General features: G+C 46.7%; 1 protein-coding gene across 1 annotated transcript; it reads left to right on the top strand.

The window, feature by feature from the left end:
* Window positions 1–5,908: 5,908 nt before the first annotated feature.
* PATL2 (PAT1 homolog 2) lies at window positions 5,909–11,463 on the top strand. Its single transcript, XM_028126731.2, has 9 exons — window positions 5,909–6,005; window positions 7,260–7,380; window positions 7,481–7,578; window positions 7,992–8,045; window positions 8,144–8,277; window positions 8,420–8,579; window positions 9,075–9,215; window positions 10,021–10,118; window positions 10,674–11,463. Exons 1-9 carry the CDS (start codon window positions 5,916–5,918, stop codon window positions 10,825–10,827), a joined length of 1,050 nt encoding a protein of 349 aa, XP_027982532.1. The 5' UTR covers window positions 5,909–5,915; the 3' UTR covers window positions 10,828–11,463.
* Window positions 11,464–12,369: the final 906 nt, after the last annotated feature.

Genomic DNA, 12,369 nt, shown 5'->3' with positions numbered 1-12,369 from the left:
ACTGGAGGCTGGAGAGGCAGATTTTAAGGATCTAATGCCTTCCGTAATGGACAGGAGATAAAAACCACTGAGTTGCTTAATTGGAAAGTGTCAGATCTGATGAAAAGACTTAGAAATCATCCACGCGTGCTAAGTAGGAAGCCGTGAGTGGGTGAGATTGCCCAGGGATACTAAGGTGCAGGGGACTGAATTTTTGGAGGGATTCTCGATCCCTTTGAGAATGTGATGAAAGCTCTGAACTGTCTCTCCAGAAAAATGCATGTTAAAGATCACACAAACATACACAATTTCTGGGGACTGTCCAATTAAGAATATTTGACAGAGAGGGGAAAGAGAAAAGGCATGAAGAAGAGGATTTGGATGACGATGAAGAGAACAGGAAAGAGACCAAAGAAAGATGACCCAAAAAATACAAGAAGAACCAGGAGAGTAAAGTGATGGGAAGCTGCGGGAGAACAGAGACATGTGGAAAGCGTGGGCAACAGTGTCAAATGCTGTAGAGACTTGAACTAAGGTAAGAACTGAAACATGTCTTTTGCACTTACAGTTAAGAAATCGTTGGTAACTGTGAATAGTTTCTGAGGGGTGAAGGGTAATGGTAGTTCCAGATTTGTTTTAATCCAAGAAGTGTTTAGGGGTGGCATCTGGGTAGAAGTGAGGGTAGGGGATTTGTCTTGAGAGCGTGTTTGCAGAGTACTAACATACGGTTGAAAAATTGTCAACTGTCTGTAGAAAGGGTTGAGGAGCTTGTTGTTCATCTGTCCCCTCGTGCCCTCATTAGGATGGAGTCAAAAGCCAGAGAGCAATGGTTGAAGGAATGATGTGAGTTGAGGAAGTGGAGAAATTTGGTTCATTGGTAAGAGAGAGATAAAGGGCAGTTAAAATGAGAAACAAAAACAAGGAAGGGATTTTGTTTCTAAGAATGAACACATCCTGATATTTTTACGCTGTGAATGCAGCGAGTGGCTCTTCCTAAGACCTGCTTTCTACAACAATCTAATAAATCACTTCTGGAACACTGAAATTCACCACTTGGTCCTTTTATTAATAATACCAAAGTGAGCTATTAGGAAATTCTTGAGAAAAACAGCTGAATGACATTACCAAAAAAGATCTGAACCCAATTCAGATGTTTGAAAAGTTTTTCAGTAACTTAAACTTAAGCTACTTAATTCCCCCCCATATCATTCTGACATACAGCAAAACTTTTGAAACAAAATTTTTCTTTAGAGGCACCAAGAACCACGATCCTATAACCATGACAATAGGGCCCTAACTAGCATTTTTGATAGAGAGAAATTAGCTTCATTTTAATCTTTATTCAGAAATTTTACAAAGTCATGTGGGGTTCATTTAAACACAGGATGTGGGTGCAGAACCCAGGATCACTCAGGGATTAGCTGTGGCTCAGGTGGGTCTTAAGTTTTTGCCTACCAGCTGTACCCATGTTCTTGCCTTTGTTGTTGTCTTGTTTTCTTTTCACTCCTGAGCTTTTGAACCAGTTTTCCATTACAGTAGCCGAGAAGATATAAGATTGTCTGTGTAACTCATACAAAAGTGTTTTAGCCTTGAAGATCTGGCTTCTAAATTCACAGGGGCCCCTGATCATCAGTTAGAACTGGGTGGCAGACCTAACTCATGGAACCCAGTGAAGGGCGAGCATCCCCAGGTGCACTGCCCAAGTGCTGAGATCTTGGTTGCTAGCAAATCTCAGGATCCGCCCAGGGCTTTCCTATCCTATTGTGATGGAGCAAAACCTAGGGACTGAAGGCAACATAACTTCATAAAGCTCCTAGGAAGGGTGTGGAAAACAGGGGTCTTTTTTAAAAAAAAAAAATCTGCTCCCAAATATCAATCCCCATAAACTGTACCCACAACCTCGGGGGGTTAAAATGCAGTTTATTTCTCTTACCCTCTCAAGAGTTGTCTTTATCGTCAGATTATATTCTCATATTTCTATCAAGACGCAGCAGCTGGGGGATGCTGGCCCTTTAAGGGGGTAGAAGGGGAGGGGCTGGGACTCTTAAAGCCAGGGGCAACAAACTAGCCCTGGTCTAGGCTGCCATGGCTAAACTAAGCAGAAAGGACTGCAACAGTCAGGCGGTGGGTGTCCAAGGCAGCTGGTGTTGAGGGGCGGTGTGTATCTGTGTGGAAGTGCTTCTCCAACTCCAAGCTCTGTCCCTCATTTCTGTCCCTTGGCAGGACAACTCCTGGCAACTGGGCTGGTGAGGGCAGAGGGTGGGGCTTAGGGCAGTCTGAGAGCCCAGGGTCCTGCTCCTCGAGTCGCTGGGCCACTACTCCTCTGGCTACCTTGCTAGGGGGAGATCATGGCTTTTTAGGGTGCCATGCCATCCTTACTGAAGAGGAGGGTGTCTCTGGGTTTCTTTCCTGTCTCAGGTTTACCTTCCAGAGGCTGACAGTGTTTTCTTACCGGAGGAAACAGACATGGTGGAGGCCTGCCAGCCTGCAAAGATGAAAGGTCTTGAAGGTATTGTTCAGTAGGCTGTGGAATCTGGATGAAAAGCCTTGGGGTGCAGAGACTTACTGGTATGGTTCAGTAGACAGATGTGGGCCCAGGTGTCCAGAATTACTGGGAGTGACTTCCAAACTCTTCAACTTGCTAGCTACATCACACTGGTGACTGAGGTTCCTTTTCTGGGCCCTATTTTCCTCCCCTTGATGGGGAAAGGATCACTACCAGCCTTGCAGGACTGCTCAGAGAGTTAAGTGGACACATTCATGTGACGTATCTGGTGCACAGTAGGCTTCAATTGCAGTGAGTCCTGGCACCTGGAACTTGATTAAGGAGGCACTGACAGGGCTGTTAGGTGGGGGAGAGCAGGTAGAGAAGCCCAGGGTGGTACCTAATGAGGACATTGAAGAGATGTGGAAGGCAAAGGTGTTCGGCCCCCCACCAGGTTTCGTTTGCTCTAGTCGGGCGGTGGGAACCGTTTGAAGGTGGTGTGGAGATGACTTATGAACAGAAGCATTACTGAGAAGCAGCCTCTCTAGACGAGACTCCTCACACCTGAGTCCCCATCTACTCCATCCTTAGGCCCCTCCTTAAACCAAGACCCAAGCAAGTCCTGTAGCTCCTTGGCTCCTGAGGAGGAGCTGGTGTCTGTCTCCCAGTTGGAGGAGGAGGAGGAGCAAGAGGAGGAGGACCTGGATCCAGATCTAGCCCCAGAGCCGGAGGAGGAAGAGGAGGAGGAGGAAGAGGTGGAGGAGGAAGAGCATGATCTTGGGGATCCAGCTGTCCTCAGTGCTATCCATAACACCCAGGTAACTAGGGCAGGAGGGAGTGGGGGGGGCAGTTGGCCGGAACACTCCGCAGCTCGAAGACGGTTGCTAGATATCCTTCTCTTCTCCACCCCTTTCTAGTCCGTTGCCTTCACCATTGGGCCATGACTACACGTTCTCCACACCTGTCTCAAATAGGTTCTGGGTTAACACTTTCTATTTCAGGCTTGAACCTGAGTAGGGACTCTTTCCTTCCTTCCCTCTTTCTTCCTATCCCTCTTAGTTTCTGATGCTGTCTTCACCTTAAAAACCAGGTCCTAGCAGGGTTGTGCATAGCTCATAGGTGCTGGTTGAACTCCTGGTACTGAAGGTGAGTCATCCTTGGCCCTGCGCCCCTGTGTCTCAGCAGTTTATTCATGGTATTTATTCCCTTGGATTTCCACAATCCGTGGAGAGAGACAAGGATTCCTATATAGAAATGAAATCCTGGGGCGCCTGGGTGGCTCAGTTGGTAAGCGTCTGTCTTGGGCTCAGATCTTGATCCCAGGATCCTGGGATTGAGCCCCATGTCTGTCACTTCTCCCTCTCCCTCAGCCTGCTGCTCCCCCTGCTTGTGCTCTCTCTCTGTCAAACAAACAAACAAACAACCTTAAAAAAAGAAATGAAATCAGAGTCTCCCCCAACCTATTCCTGAGATACCAGTCTTGCTTCCCCTCAGAGGAAGCAGGGAGGTCCTGACCCAGTTGATTTTTGATTAGAAGGGAAGGCCAAGCTACCACTGACTTGAATATTTGAAGTGGTTGGCCTTCCTGCACTCCACACCCAATGGACACTGATGACTGATGAAGACACCTCAGGAGCTCATTCAAGCCTGTTGTCCTCCCTCCCATTCCAGAGAGGCCTTCTCAACTCCTCTGGAATCAAGGCCTCTGGTGTGCTGGGGATGTCCCCTGCTTCCTTGCACTTTCTGTGGCAGGTGAGTCACTTCAATCTCCATCTTGTGAGAAAGTAATGGTGTGTGGAGAAGGAGCATGTGGAGTGTCCCTTTGTCTGCTCTTGACCTTGCTCTGGTGATGAAGCACCCCAAGTGAGGTGTAGGTATGGGAGGTGGGAGACACCCATAATGTAGTGACGCTTGGTAAATGACCAAGGTGGTTCTGGGACAACTGGCTGTCCGTATGAAAAGGACAAACCAGAGCCCTACTTCCACCTCCCTACATTTCAGCAGATGAGCAGCATGGAGCTTAGGGCTAGAAAGAGCAGCTGCCCTTAAATTAACTGTGTCATGAGAACAGGAATTGCAGGAAATCCTGCAGGGAGAATGAGAAGACAATTGCAGCTCTGAGGAGGGCTTCAGAGGAGTCCACAAAGAGGCAGACAAGCATTGCCGCAGTGGCTGAAGGCACAAGAGCCTGACAAAAAAGACTATCACAGAGAGGAGAGAGAGTGAGAGAGAGAAACAGGTGTTGACTCACCAGACCGGAAAGGCACATGCCCCCACATGTCAGGGACTGAAGAGCTGTCCCCGAGGAGGTGACAAACCCTGTAGGGTGAGGTTCTTATGGGAGGAAAGGCAGGTGAGAATATAAAGGTGGGAGGAGGCCCTTGTGGCAACGGAGCCACATTCTGTTGGTAGAGCTGCCCTTTTCCCAGACCTCTGAATTCCATTCTCAGACGCTGGACTACCTCTCTCCGGTTCCTTTCCGGACTACCTTTCCCAGTGCCAGCTCTCCAGCACGACACTTTGGACCTCGACTTCTCTCACCAGACCCAACTCTCTTCAGCCTGCCAACCTCCTGGCCCCCTAGTTTCAGGTACTGGCTTGGGGCGCCGGGCCCCCCAGCATCTCCCCCAGACTGAGCTCTTCTCTGGAGGTTTCAGGACATAGTGGCTGAGGAGGGATGGGGGCCGCCTACCAGGTGCCACAGAAAAACACCTATAGAAACCTAGTCAGAAGTGTGCAGTGGAGCCCAGTCCCTTCTCCCCCATAGAGGAGGAAGTGGAGGCCCAGGGGGACTAAAAAGAACTTACTTGAGGTTAGCTGGCACGGCAGAACTGAGATTAGGACTCAGAACTCCCAACAACCAGGCCAAATGGGTCTCTACTGTGTCAAGATTTCTTGCAGCCAAATTGCAGGAAAATATATCCCAGAGGGGAATGTGAGCCCTGCTGAGCCGGGGTTGTACTGTTTCCTGTGGCTGACTTTGGGGAGGCACACGGAGAGGGTGGGGTTGCCTTAGATGCCCAGCTGAGCTTACTAGAGGCTAACGGGATAGAAGAGTAGGGAGCTGAGTGCTTTCTTTGACCCAGCCCAAGTTTCTTTCTAAGTCTTCCTAGTCATCTGACCCAGCTCCACCCTCAGCACCAACGGATCTTGCAGCTGCAGCAACACAGTCGAACACCAAGGTAAAGCCTAGATGCGCAGCAGGGTTGAGGGCAGCTCACTTGCATGCTGGGTATCCCCATGTGATTGGGTGTCTCCCCAAAGCCCCTGCACAAATACGACTCTCCCCGTGTTGCCCATCTCTGTACTCTGTTCCATCCCTCCTTGCTCACCACTCCTTGGGAAGCTCACTGTGCAGGGGTGGGTAGGTCTCAAGGAATGTACCCTTCTGGCTTGAAGTCCCCCAGCCAAGAAGCCTTGGTCTCAGCAGCCAGACCCCTATGTTAACCTCATGACCCGAAAAGAGAAAGACTGGGTGATAAAAGTACAGATGGTTCAGCTGCAGAGTGAGAACCCCCACCTGGATGACTACTACTATCAGGTGAGCCCCAGGTGCTTTTCTGACCTTAGCATCAAATGGGCCTGGACTCCATGGGCCCTCTTGGATCATCTCTCCAGCTCTTAGGGGCCATGTCCAGTCAGGTGGGAGGGGCAATCACTACAGGATAGGGGCCATATTTCTAAAATTGACATCCCAAGATCCTTCCCCTCTAATCTCCTACACTTCAGACAAACGGGATTATTTCCAATTCCCTCAAACACTGAGGTTTTGTCTTCATCCTTTGCCAAGAATTTCCCTTACTCAGCCTTGAAATACGGACTTTTCCACTTTTGTATACTTCTGTGGGTCTTAGAAATGTTGTGTTATAAATATTCATCTACTTTTTGCTTTTTTTTAGACATGAATTTTATAAATGGTGGGATTCAACTTGTTAAATTGAATAAATGCCAGCAGAGGTCTTAACTCCTTACCCTCTTCTCCCTGTCTTTTATTTGTGAGGCAAGCTTTGCTTACGGGTTTTGGGGTTGTCTAAGCTGTGTTCCACTTTGTTTTCAACCTCCGTGAGCCCCCTACCAAGGTTCCCACCTTTATCTCCTTCCTATTTAGACTAATTTCTTCCTCTCTTTCCACCATGCTTCAAAAACTCTTTCTCCCCAGATGACTGAAATATTTTTACACTCTTGACTTTTTGGCACTGCTCCTAAATGAAGGAGCTTTATTTAAATCCTGTTTGACTCGGTCAGTAGTTTTATTTTAGCTTGGGATTTTACAGATTTCTTTAAGAAGACCTTAGAGCTGCTGAGCCATTCTTCAGAAGCCTAAAACTGGCCTAGAGTGCTATTAGCTACTGGCCAATTGACAATAGTAGTATCTCTGTACTGCAAGCTGCTGATGGTCTTCATGCCATCAGATAACTCTGATTTTTGAAAAGCACAGGTAGGATCACAAAACTAAAAGGGGGAGCAGGGAGGAAAGGTGTGCAGTGTGTATCCAACGAGAAAGGAATTCAAGAAGGTTGCAGATGCTGACATGGGTTTGCTTCCTGGCTCTCCACTTGGGCTCTCTGCCTTTTCATCAGATCTGGTGGTGGTGTCTAGCTCTTCAAGTACTCGTATGGAGACCCCCCCAAGCCAGATGTCATGAGGCCCAGGATACTCAAGATGCTTCAGAGTGGTTGGCAGAAGGGCCGAAGGGGCCAGGATCCTTTCTGGAATGAATGCTGTAGGAAAGGGTATATTAAGAAGTTGCACTTAAGAACTTGAGGATACATTTTTCTATCCCATGGACTCTCAGGAATATTATCAGAAACTAGAGAAGAAGCAGACAGATGAAGAGCTACTTGGGCGAAGGAGCAAGGTTGAATCTCTCAAACTGGTAACGCCTTACATTCAAAAGGCAGAGGCTTACGAGTCAGGTAGGACCAGGGCTGACCTCCTGGGTTGGGATGGACATCTGGATGGACAGAGTGTGGAAAGAGGTGGGGAATATGCTTGTCCTGATTCCTTTTTGTGCAGTGGTTCGAATCGAGGGTTCCCTGGGCCAGGTAGCTGTATCAACGTGTTTTAGCCCTCGCCGAGCTATTGATGCTGTGCCCCATGGATCCCAAGAGCAGGTAGAAATGCTATCTTCCCACAACCTTTTTTTTTAAGATTTGATCTATTTATTTGTTGGGGAGAGAGAGAGCACAAGCAGGGTGAGCAGCAAGGAGAGGCAGAAGCAGGCTCCCTGGTGAGCAAGGAGTCCGATGCGGGACTCAATCCCAGGACCCTGGGATTATGATGCGAGCTGAAGGCAGACACTTAACTGACTGAGCCACCCAGGTGTCCCTCCCACAACCCTTTTTATTTCCCCTGTTTTGGAGAAAGGACAGGGGCACTCTCTTGCTTGAGATCAGATTGTGATTTAAGAGTGAGAAAGAAGTGTGGTCAGACTTTGTGTTAGCATTTCCAGCTCCATTTCTAGCTCACCTGAGGCCTGGTGCTATTGCTATGAAGGTGTGGTTGACAGCCTGGGACTCTCTCCTAGGAGCTAGGAGCTGCAAGCAGTCAGAGGCTTCAGGTATTGTCCCGGATTGAGAAGGTGAGATATCAACTCCTTAAGGATGAGTTCCTAATTTACCCTTGGAAATGGAATATTGCTCAGATTGAACTCTTCTTTTCCCACCTTCGAATTCCCAGATGTTTCTTCAGTTACTAGAGATAGAGGAGGCTCAGAAGGATGGGCCACCACAGCCGTGCTACTCTGAACAGCAGAGCAACCAGGTTGAGAAGCTTTTCCAGGCCTTAAAGACCCAGGAGCAGAATAATCTGGAGTGAGTGTGGGAGGGTCACACCTCCAGCCCAGGAAGGGAAAGATGAGCAAACACATGAGCTTTCCTTTTGCCCCTCCTTTCTGGCATGTAGCCAGAGCCCTCTATGCAGAGCCCTGAAAATGTTCTCCTTTCTCACATGTAGGGAGGCAGCAGATGGCTTCCTGCAGGTGCTCTCCGTGAGGAAGGGGAAAGCTCTAGTGGCAAGGCTGCTCCCTTTCCTGCCCCAGGATCGAGCTATTAGCCTTCTTCTGGCTATCACCCACCATTTGCCCCTCCTAGTCAGGAGGGATGTAGCTGATCAGGTACTGTGGCATTGAGGAGAGAAGAGGATGGTGTTGTGGATGGGTTAGGGACCTCTCCTCTCCATTCTCTGTCCCCCCACCCCCAGAGATGCCCAAGAAAGTGTTGGGCAGGGAGAGGTGCCAAACCTGACACCCTCGGGTGAGGAGGTTACAGAACCAACTACTATAGTAACAACTGATCATCTTGAGGTACAATGACCAAAAAACACAGGCATGTGGTTGCACAGGTGTGAGTGGCCTGTGGAGGTTTGAGAAGATGAAGACTCCTTGAGAAGTGCTGAGCCCCATATCTACCCTTCTTAGGGAAGGCCTCCGAGTAAGTGGGTATTGAAGGACTAGTATTAAGCTTGGAGAGACCTGAATGGTGATAGGCTTAGTTAAGTAACCCGACCAGGAAAGTACCAAAAATGGGTCATCAAGAAAAGGGGGTAGAGGCAAAGTAGGAGGTGAATTTGTAGTGGAGTCTGAGAGAGGCACTTACTGACCTTCTTGCAGGCTCTACAAATGTTGTTCAAGCCTCTGGGCAAATGTATCCATCACTTGACCTTCCATGAACTCCTCCAAGGACTTCAGGGACTCATGCTGTTTCCACCTGGCTCCTCAGAGCGGCCCGTCACTCTGGTGCTTCAGAACCAGGTAGCATAGTGGGGAGGCTTTTCTCTTTCCACAGATGGCCTCCAGTTGGTATCCCTGGCAAGGAATAACCAAAGGAATGTTACCTCTCCATCTTCTCTGTAGTGCTTCTCCATGTCTAGCGAGCACTAGAATCACCTGGAGAGTTCCTCGGTCACACTCCGAGAGAGTCTCATTTAGTAGACCTGGGGTGTGGCCCATGCATTTGCTTTTCTAAAAGGCTCCCTGAGGATGGTGCTGACCTCTCAAGCAGAGGTCACCAAACTTTTCTGATGGTGTATCCTTCTTAGTAAAAAGTTCTGAACCCTATCACCCACGTGCTTGTCTAGAAGTCCTATACATATAACACTACACTTAAGTACATAATAAACACAAGATAGAAAATTTTAAATGCAGAGACTCTAGACGTGAAAGTTCTGATATCTTTTAATACCCCAATGGATTATTTTGTGAACCCCTCTCTGAAGATCTTTGCTTAAAGCAATGCTGCTTTCAGTGGGGTCCACAAACTACTTGCATCAGATTCCTGAGTCTATTCCTCATCTTTAGACGGATTCCTGAGAGTAAGACCCACAAGTGTGCATTTAATCAACTCTCCACAAGGATCTTTTGGAAAGTTCAGAGCAGTGATTTCCTTTGAAAGGTCTGAGCGTTCTTTGGCCAGTCATTGTAAAATCTGACAGTTTGACCAGTGTTGAACTCCAGTTTTACATGGGAACCTGCCCTCTTAGTTGGGGAAAATAGCAGAGCCAGGAAAGCACTGAATGCCTCTGGTGAACTTTTACCTTGCATACTGTCTCACTTGCAGTTTGGAATATCTTTGCTCTATGCCCTACTGAGTCATGGGGAGCAGCTGGTATCTCTGGAGTCTTCCCTTGAGGAGCCCAACAGTGATCATACAGCTTGGTAAGATCTTAAAGGCCTTGTAAATATACTATTTCAGTGCCCCTGGGATGTATAGACTGAGCCAGATGAAATATTACCTGAGTAGTATATTCAAGTATTGGTAAGGAAGTTGGACAGAGAAGAGAAAAATATCAGAGTTACAACTGTTCTCCCTTTTCATTTTTTTCCTTTTTCTATAGTGCCCTAGAGTGCTGGTTTCCCATGGAAGGCAGTAAAACAATGATTAAGGGGACAAGATTTAGAGTCAAACAGACCTAAGTTGGAATTCTGCCTTTGTCACTTACAAGCACTGCAACTTTCAGACATGTTACTTCCCTTCTTTAAGCCTGTTACTTCATCTATAACCTAGGGATAATGATAATAACCAGAGTTCTTAAGGAGGATATGTAAAACACTAAGCATTGCCTGGCACATACAAAATATGCAAACGTTCTCTTAACTGTTACAAGCACAGAAGGTGATAGTGGTGGTGGGAAAATAGGAACCTTGGCCTTGAGTCTATTTCCTGCATAGATACAAAGACTCTGATGTTTTTCTGTCTTCTCTGCCCTCCAGGACCAACATCGTGGTTCTGATTGCCTGGGAGATAGCCCAAATGCCAACAGCCTCTCTGGCAGAACCCCTAGCCTTCCCCAGCAACCTTCTTCCTCTGTTCTGTCACCATGTGGACAAACCATTGGTACAGCACCTAGAGGCTAGGATGGAGTAAGCGATGGCAGAAAAGAGGTCATAGCCCCTTGTTCAAGCCCTATCTAGGTTCTGTCATTTAGTTCTTTTAACCCAAGAGTATAGAGGATAACTTGTATTTAGAAGTAGTTCTAGACACACTAGCATTTACCCAGTAACCAGTCTGCCCGGGTTAGGATCCTGAAGCCTATTTCTTCAGCCAAGCCTTTTAATTTATTCCCAGATGCTTTGCTCATTTATCATGCCAAGCTACTTCAGGGCAAGCATTCATAAGAAGCTGAATTGTTAATTGTTAATTCAAGAAATATTTGAGGGACAACTAATCTAAGACAAAAGCATGAGCAACAGGAAGGTCACTTCTGTCCTCAGAATTTACCAGCTGTTGGAAAGTGTCAGATAGTAATCAAGTCACACAAATACTTTAGAAAATAGACTTGTTTGCAGTTAAAAATCTGTTCTTTGTAGGCTTGCTTGGGTCTACTGATCCAGTTCTGAAATATGTATATGTGGGAAAAGTTTAATCATCAGACACTAGCTGTATGGGCTAGGTCTACAGGGATCTAGAGAGTCTGAGGACACTTCTTATGCCTTGATATATTGGAAGATTTCACCCAAAACATTTTCTTATGTTCTCCTTAAAACCTGAAGATATGCCTAAAACAGCATGACATAATAAGGTATAATTAAAGAGATAATAAAATGATGTGTTGAAACTTGTCATAAGTTAGGAGGTATAGTGAAAGTCATTTTCTTATGTGTGAATGCCCCAAAAATGCCTTAATAAAAGGGACAAGGCCTTGTTATGTCTAACAAAAGTATGACTTTGGAAATTTCTTCACTGCTGATCTTTTTTTATAAAGAGAGTAGCTAAGCTAATAGGGTTGGCTATAAATATCCCCCTTGGGATATGAAATGTTTGGTTTAAGTTGACAAACAAGGTCATGTATTCATCAATCCCTGGAGTCCCTTTTAGGAACCTGGCACCGTTTTAGGTGGTAGGGTAACAGCAGTGAAAACTCCCTGTTCTTCTGAAGCTTACATTCTGGCTAGACAGGGACTGATGGAAAAGATCAAGTGGTGATAAATATCCTGGTGGAAACAAAACTGGGGGGGTAGTGACTGGAGTGTAATGGTCCAGGAAGGCCTGTCAATAGCAGTTACAATTAAGCTGAAAGTACTCCCTGTAGAGGCACTAGTGAGCACAAAGGTGCCACATGAGAATGAACTTAATATATGTCAGGAACAGAAAGAAGGCAAGTGTGGCTGAAGTACACAGATAAGGTGGAAGGGTATTGAGGTTGGAGAGAGGTAAATTGGGTTTAGATCTATAAGCCATGATTTAAAAATCGGGATTCTAACTAATGGGAAGTCAGAATTTTAAACGGGGATGTAATGTGATTTCATTTTTAGAAGATCATTCTGACTGCTGCTTGTTAGAGGAACAAGGGAGAAAAGCAGAGAAAAATGTTCAAAGGTTTATTCCATCAGCTCAGGCAAGAATTGAGAAGCAGGGGTGAGGGAAAGCAGAGCAATTTAGAATAAGTCCTGGAAGTAAGAGTTGACA

Source organism: Eumetopias jubatus, unplaced genomic scaffold, assembly GCF_037043125.1.
Source record: "Eumetopias jubatus isolate StellerSeaLion01/CBP00866 unplaced genomic scaffold, mEumJub1_p1.0 scaffold_7, whole genome shotgun sequence".
In the NCBI taxonomy this organism is placed as follows: Eukaryota; Metazoa; Chordata; class Mammalia; order Carnivora; family Otariidae; genus Eumetopias; species Eumetopias jubatus.
The sequence above is the reverse complement of the archived record's forward strand: the minus strand, read 5'-3'. Positions and strand labels throughout refer to the sequence as shown.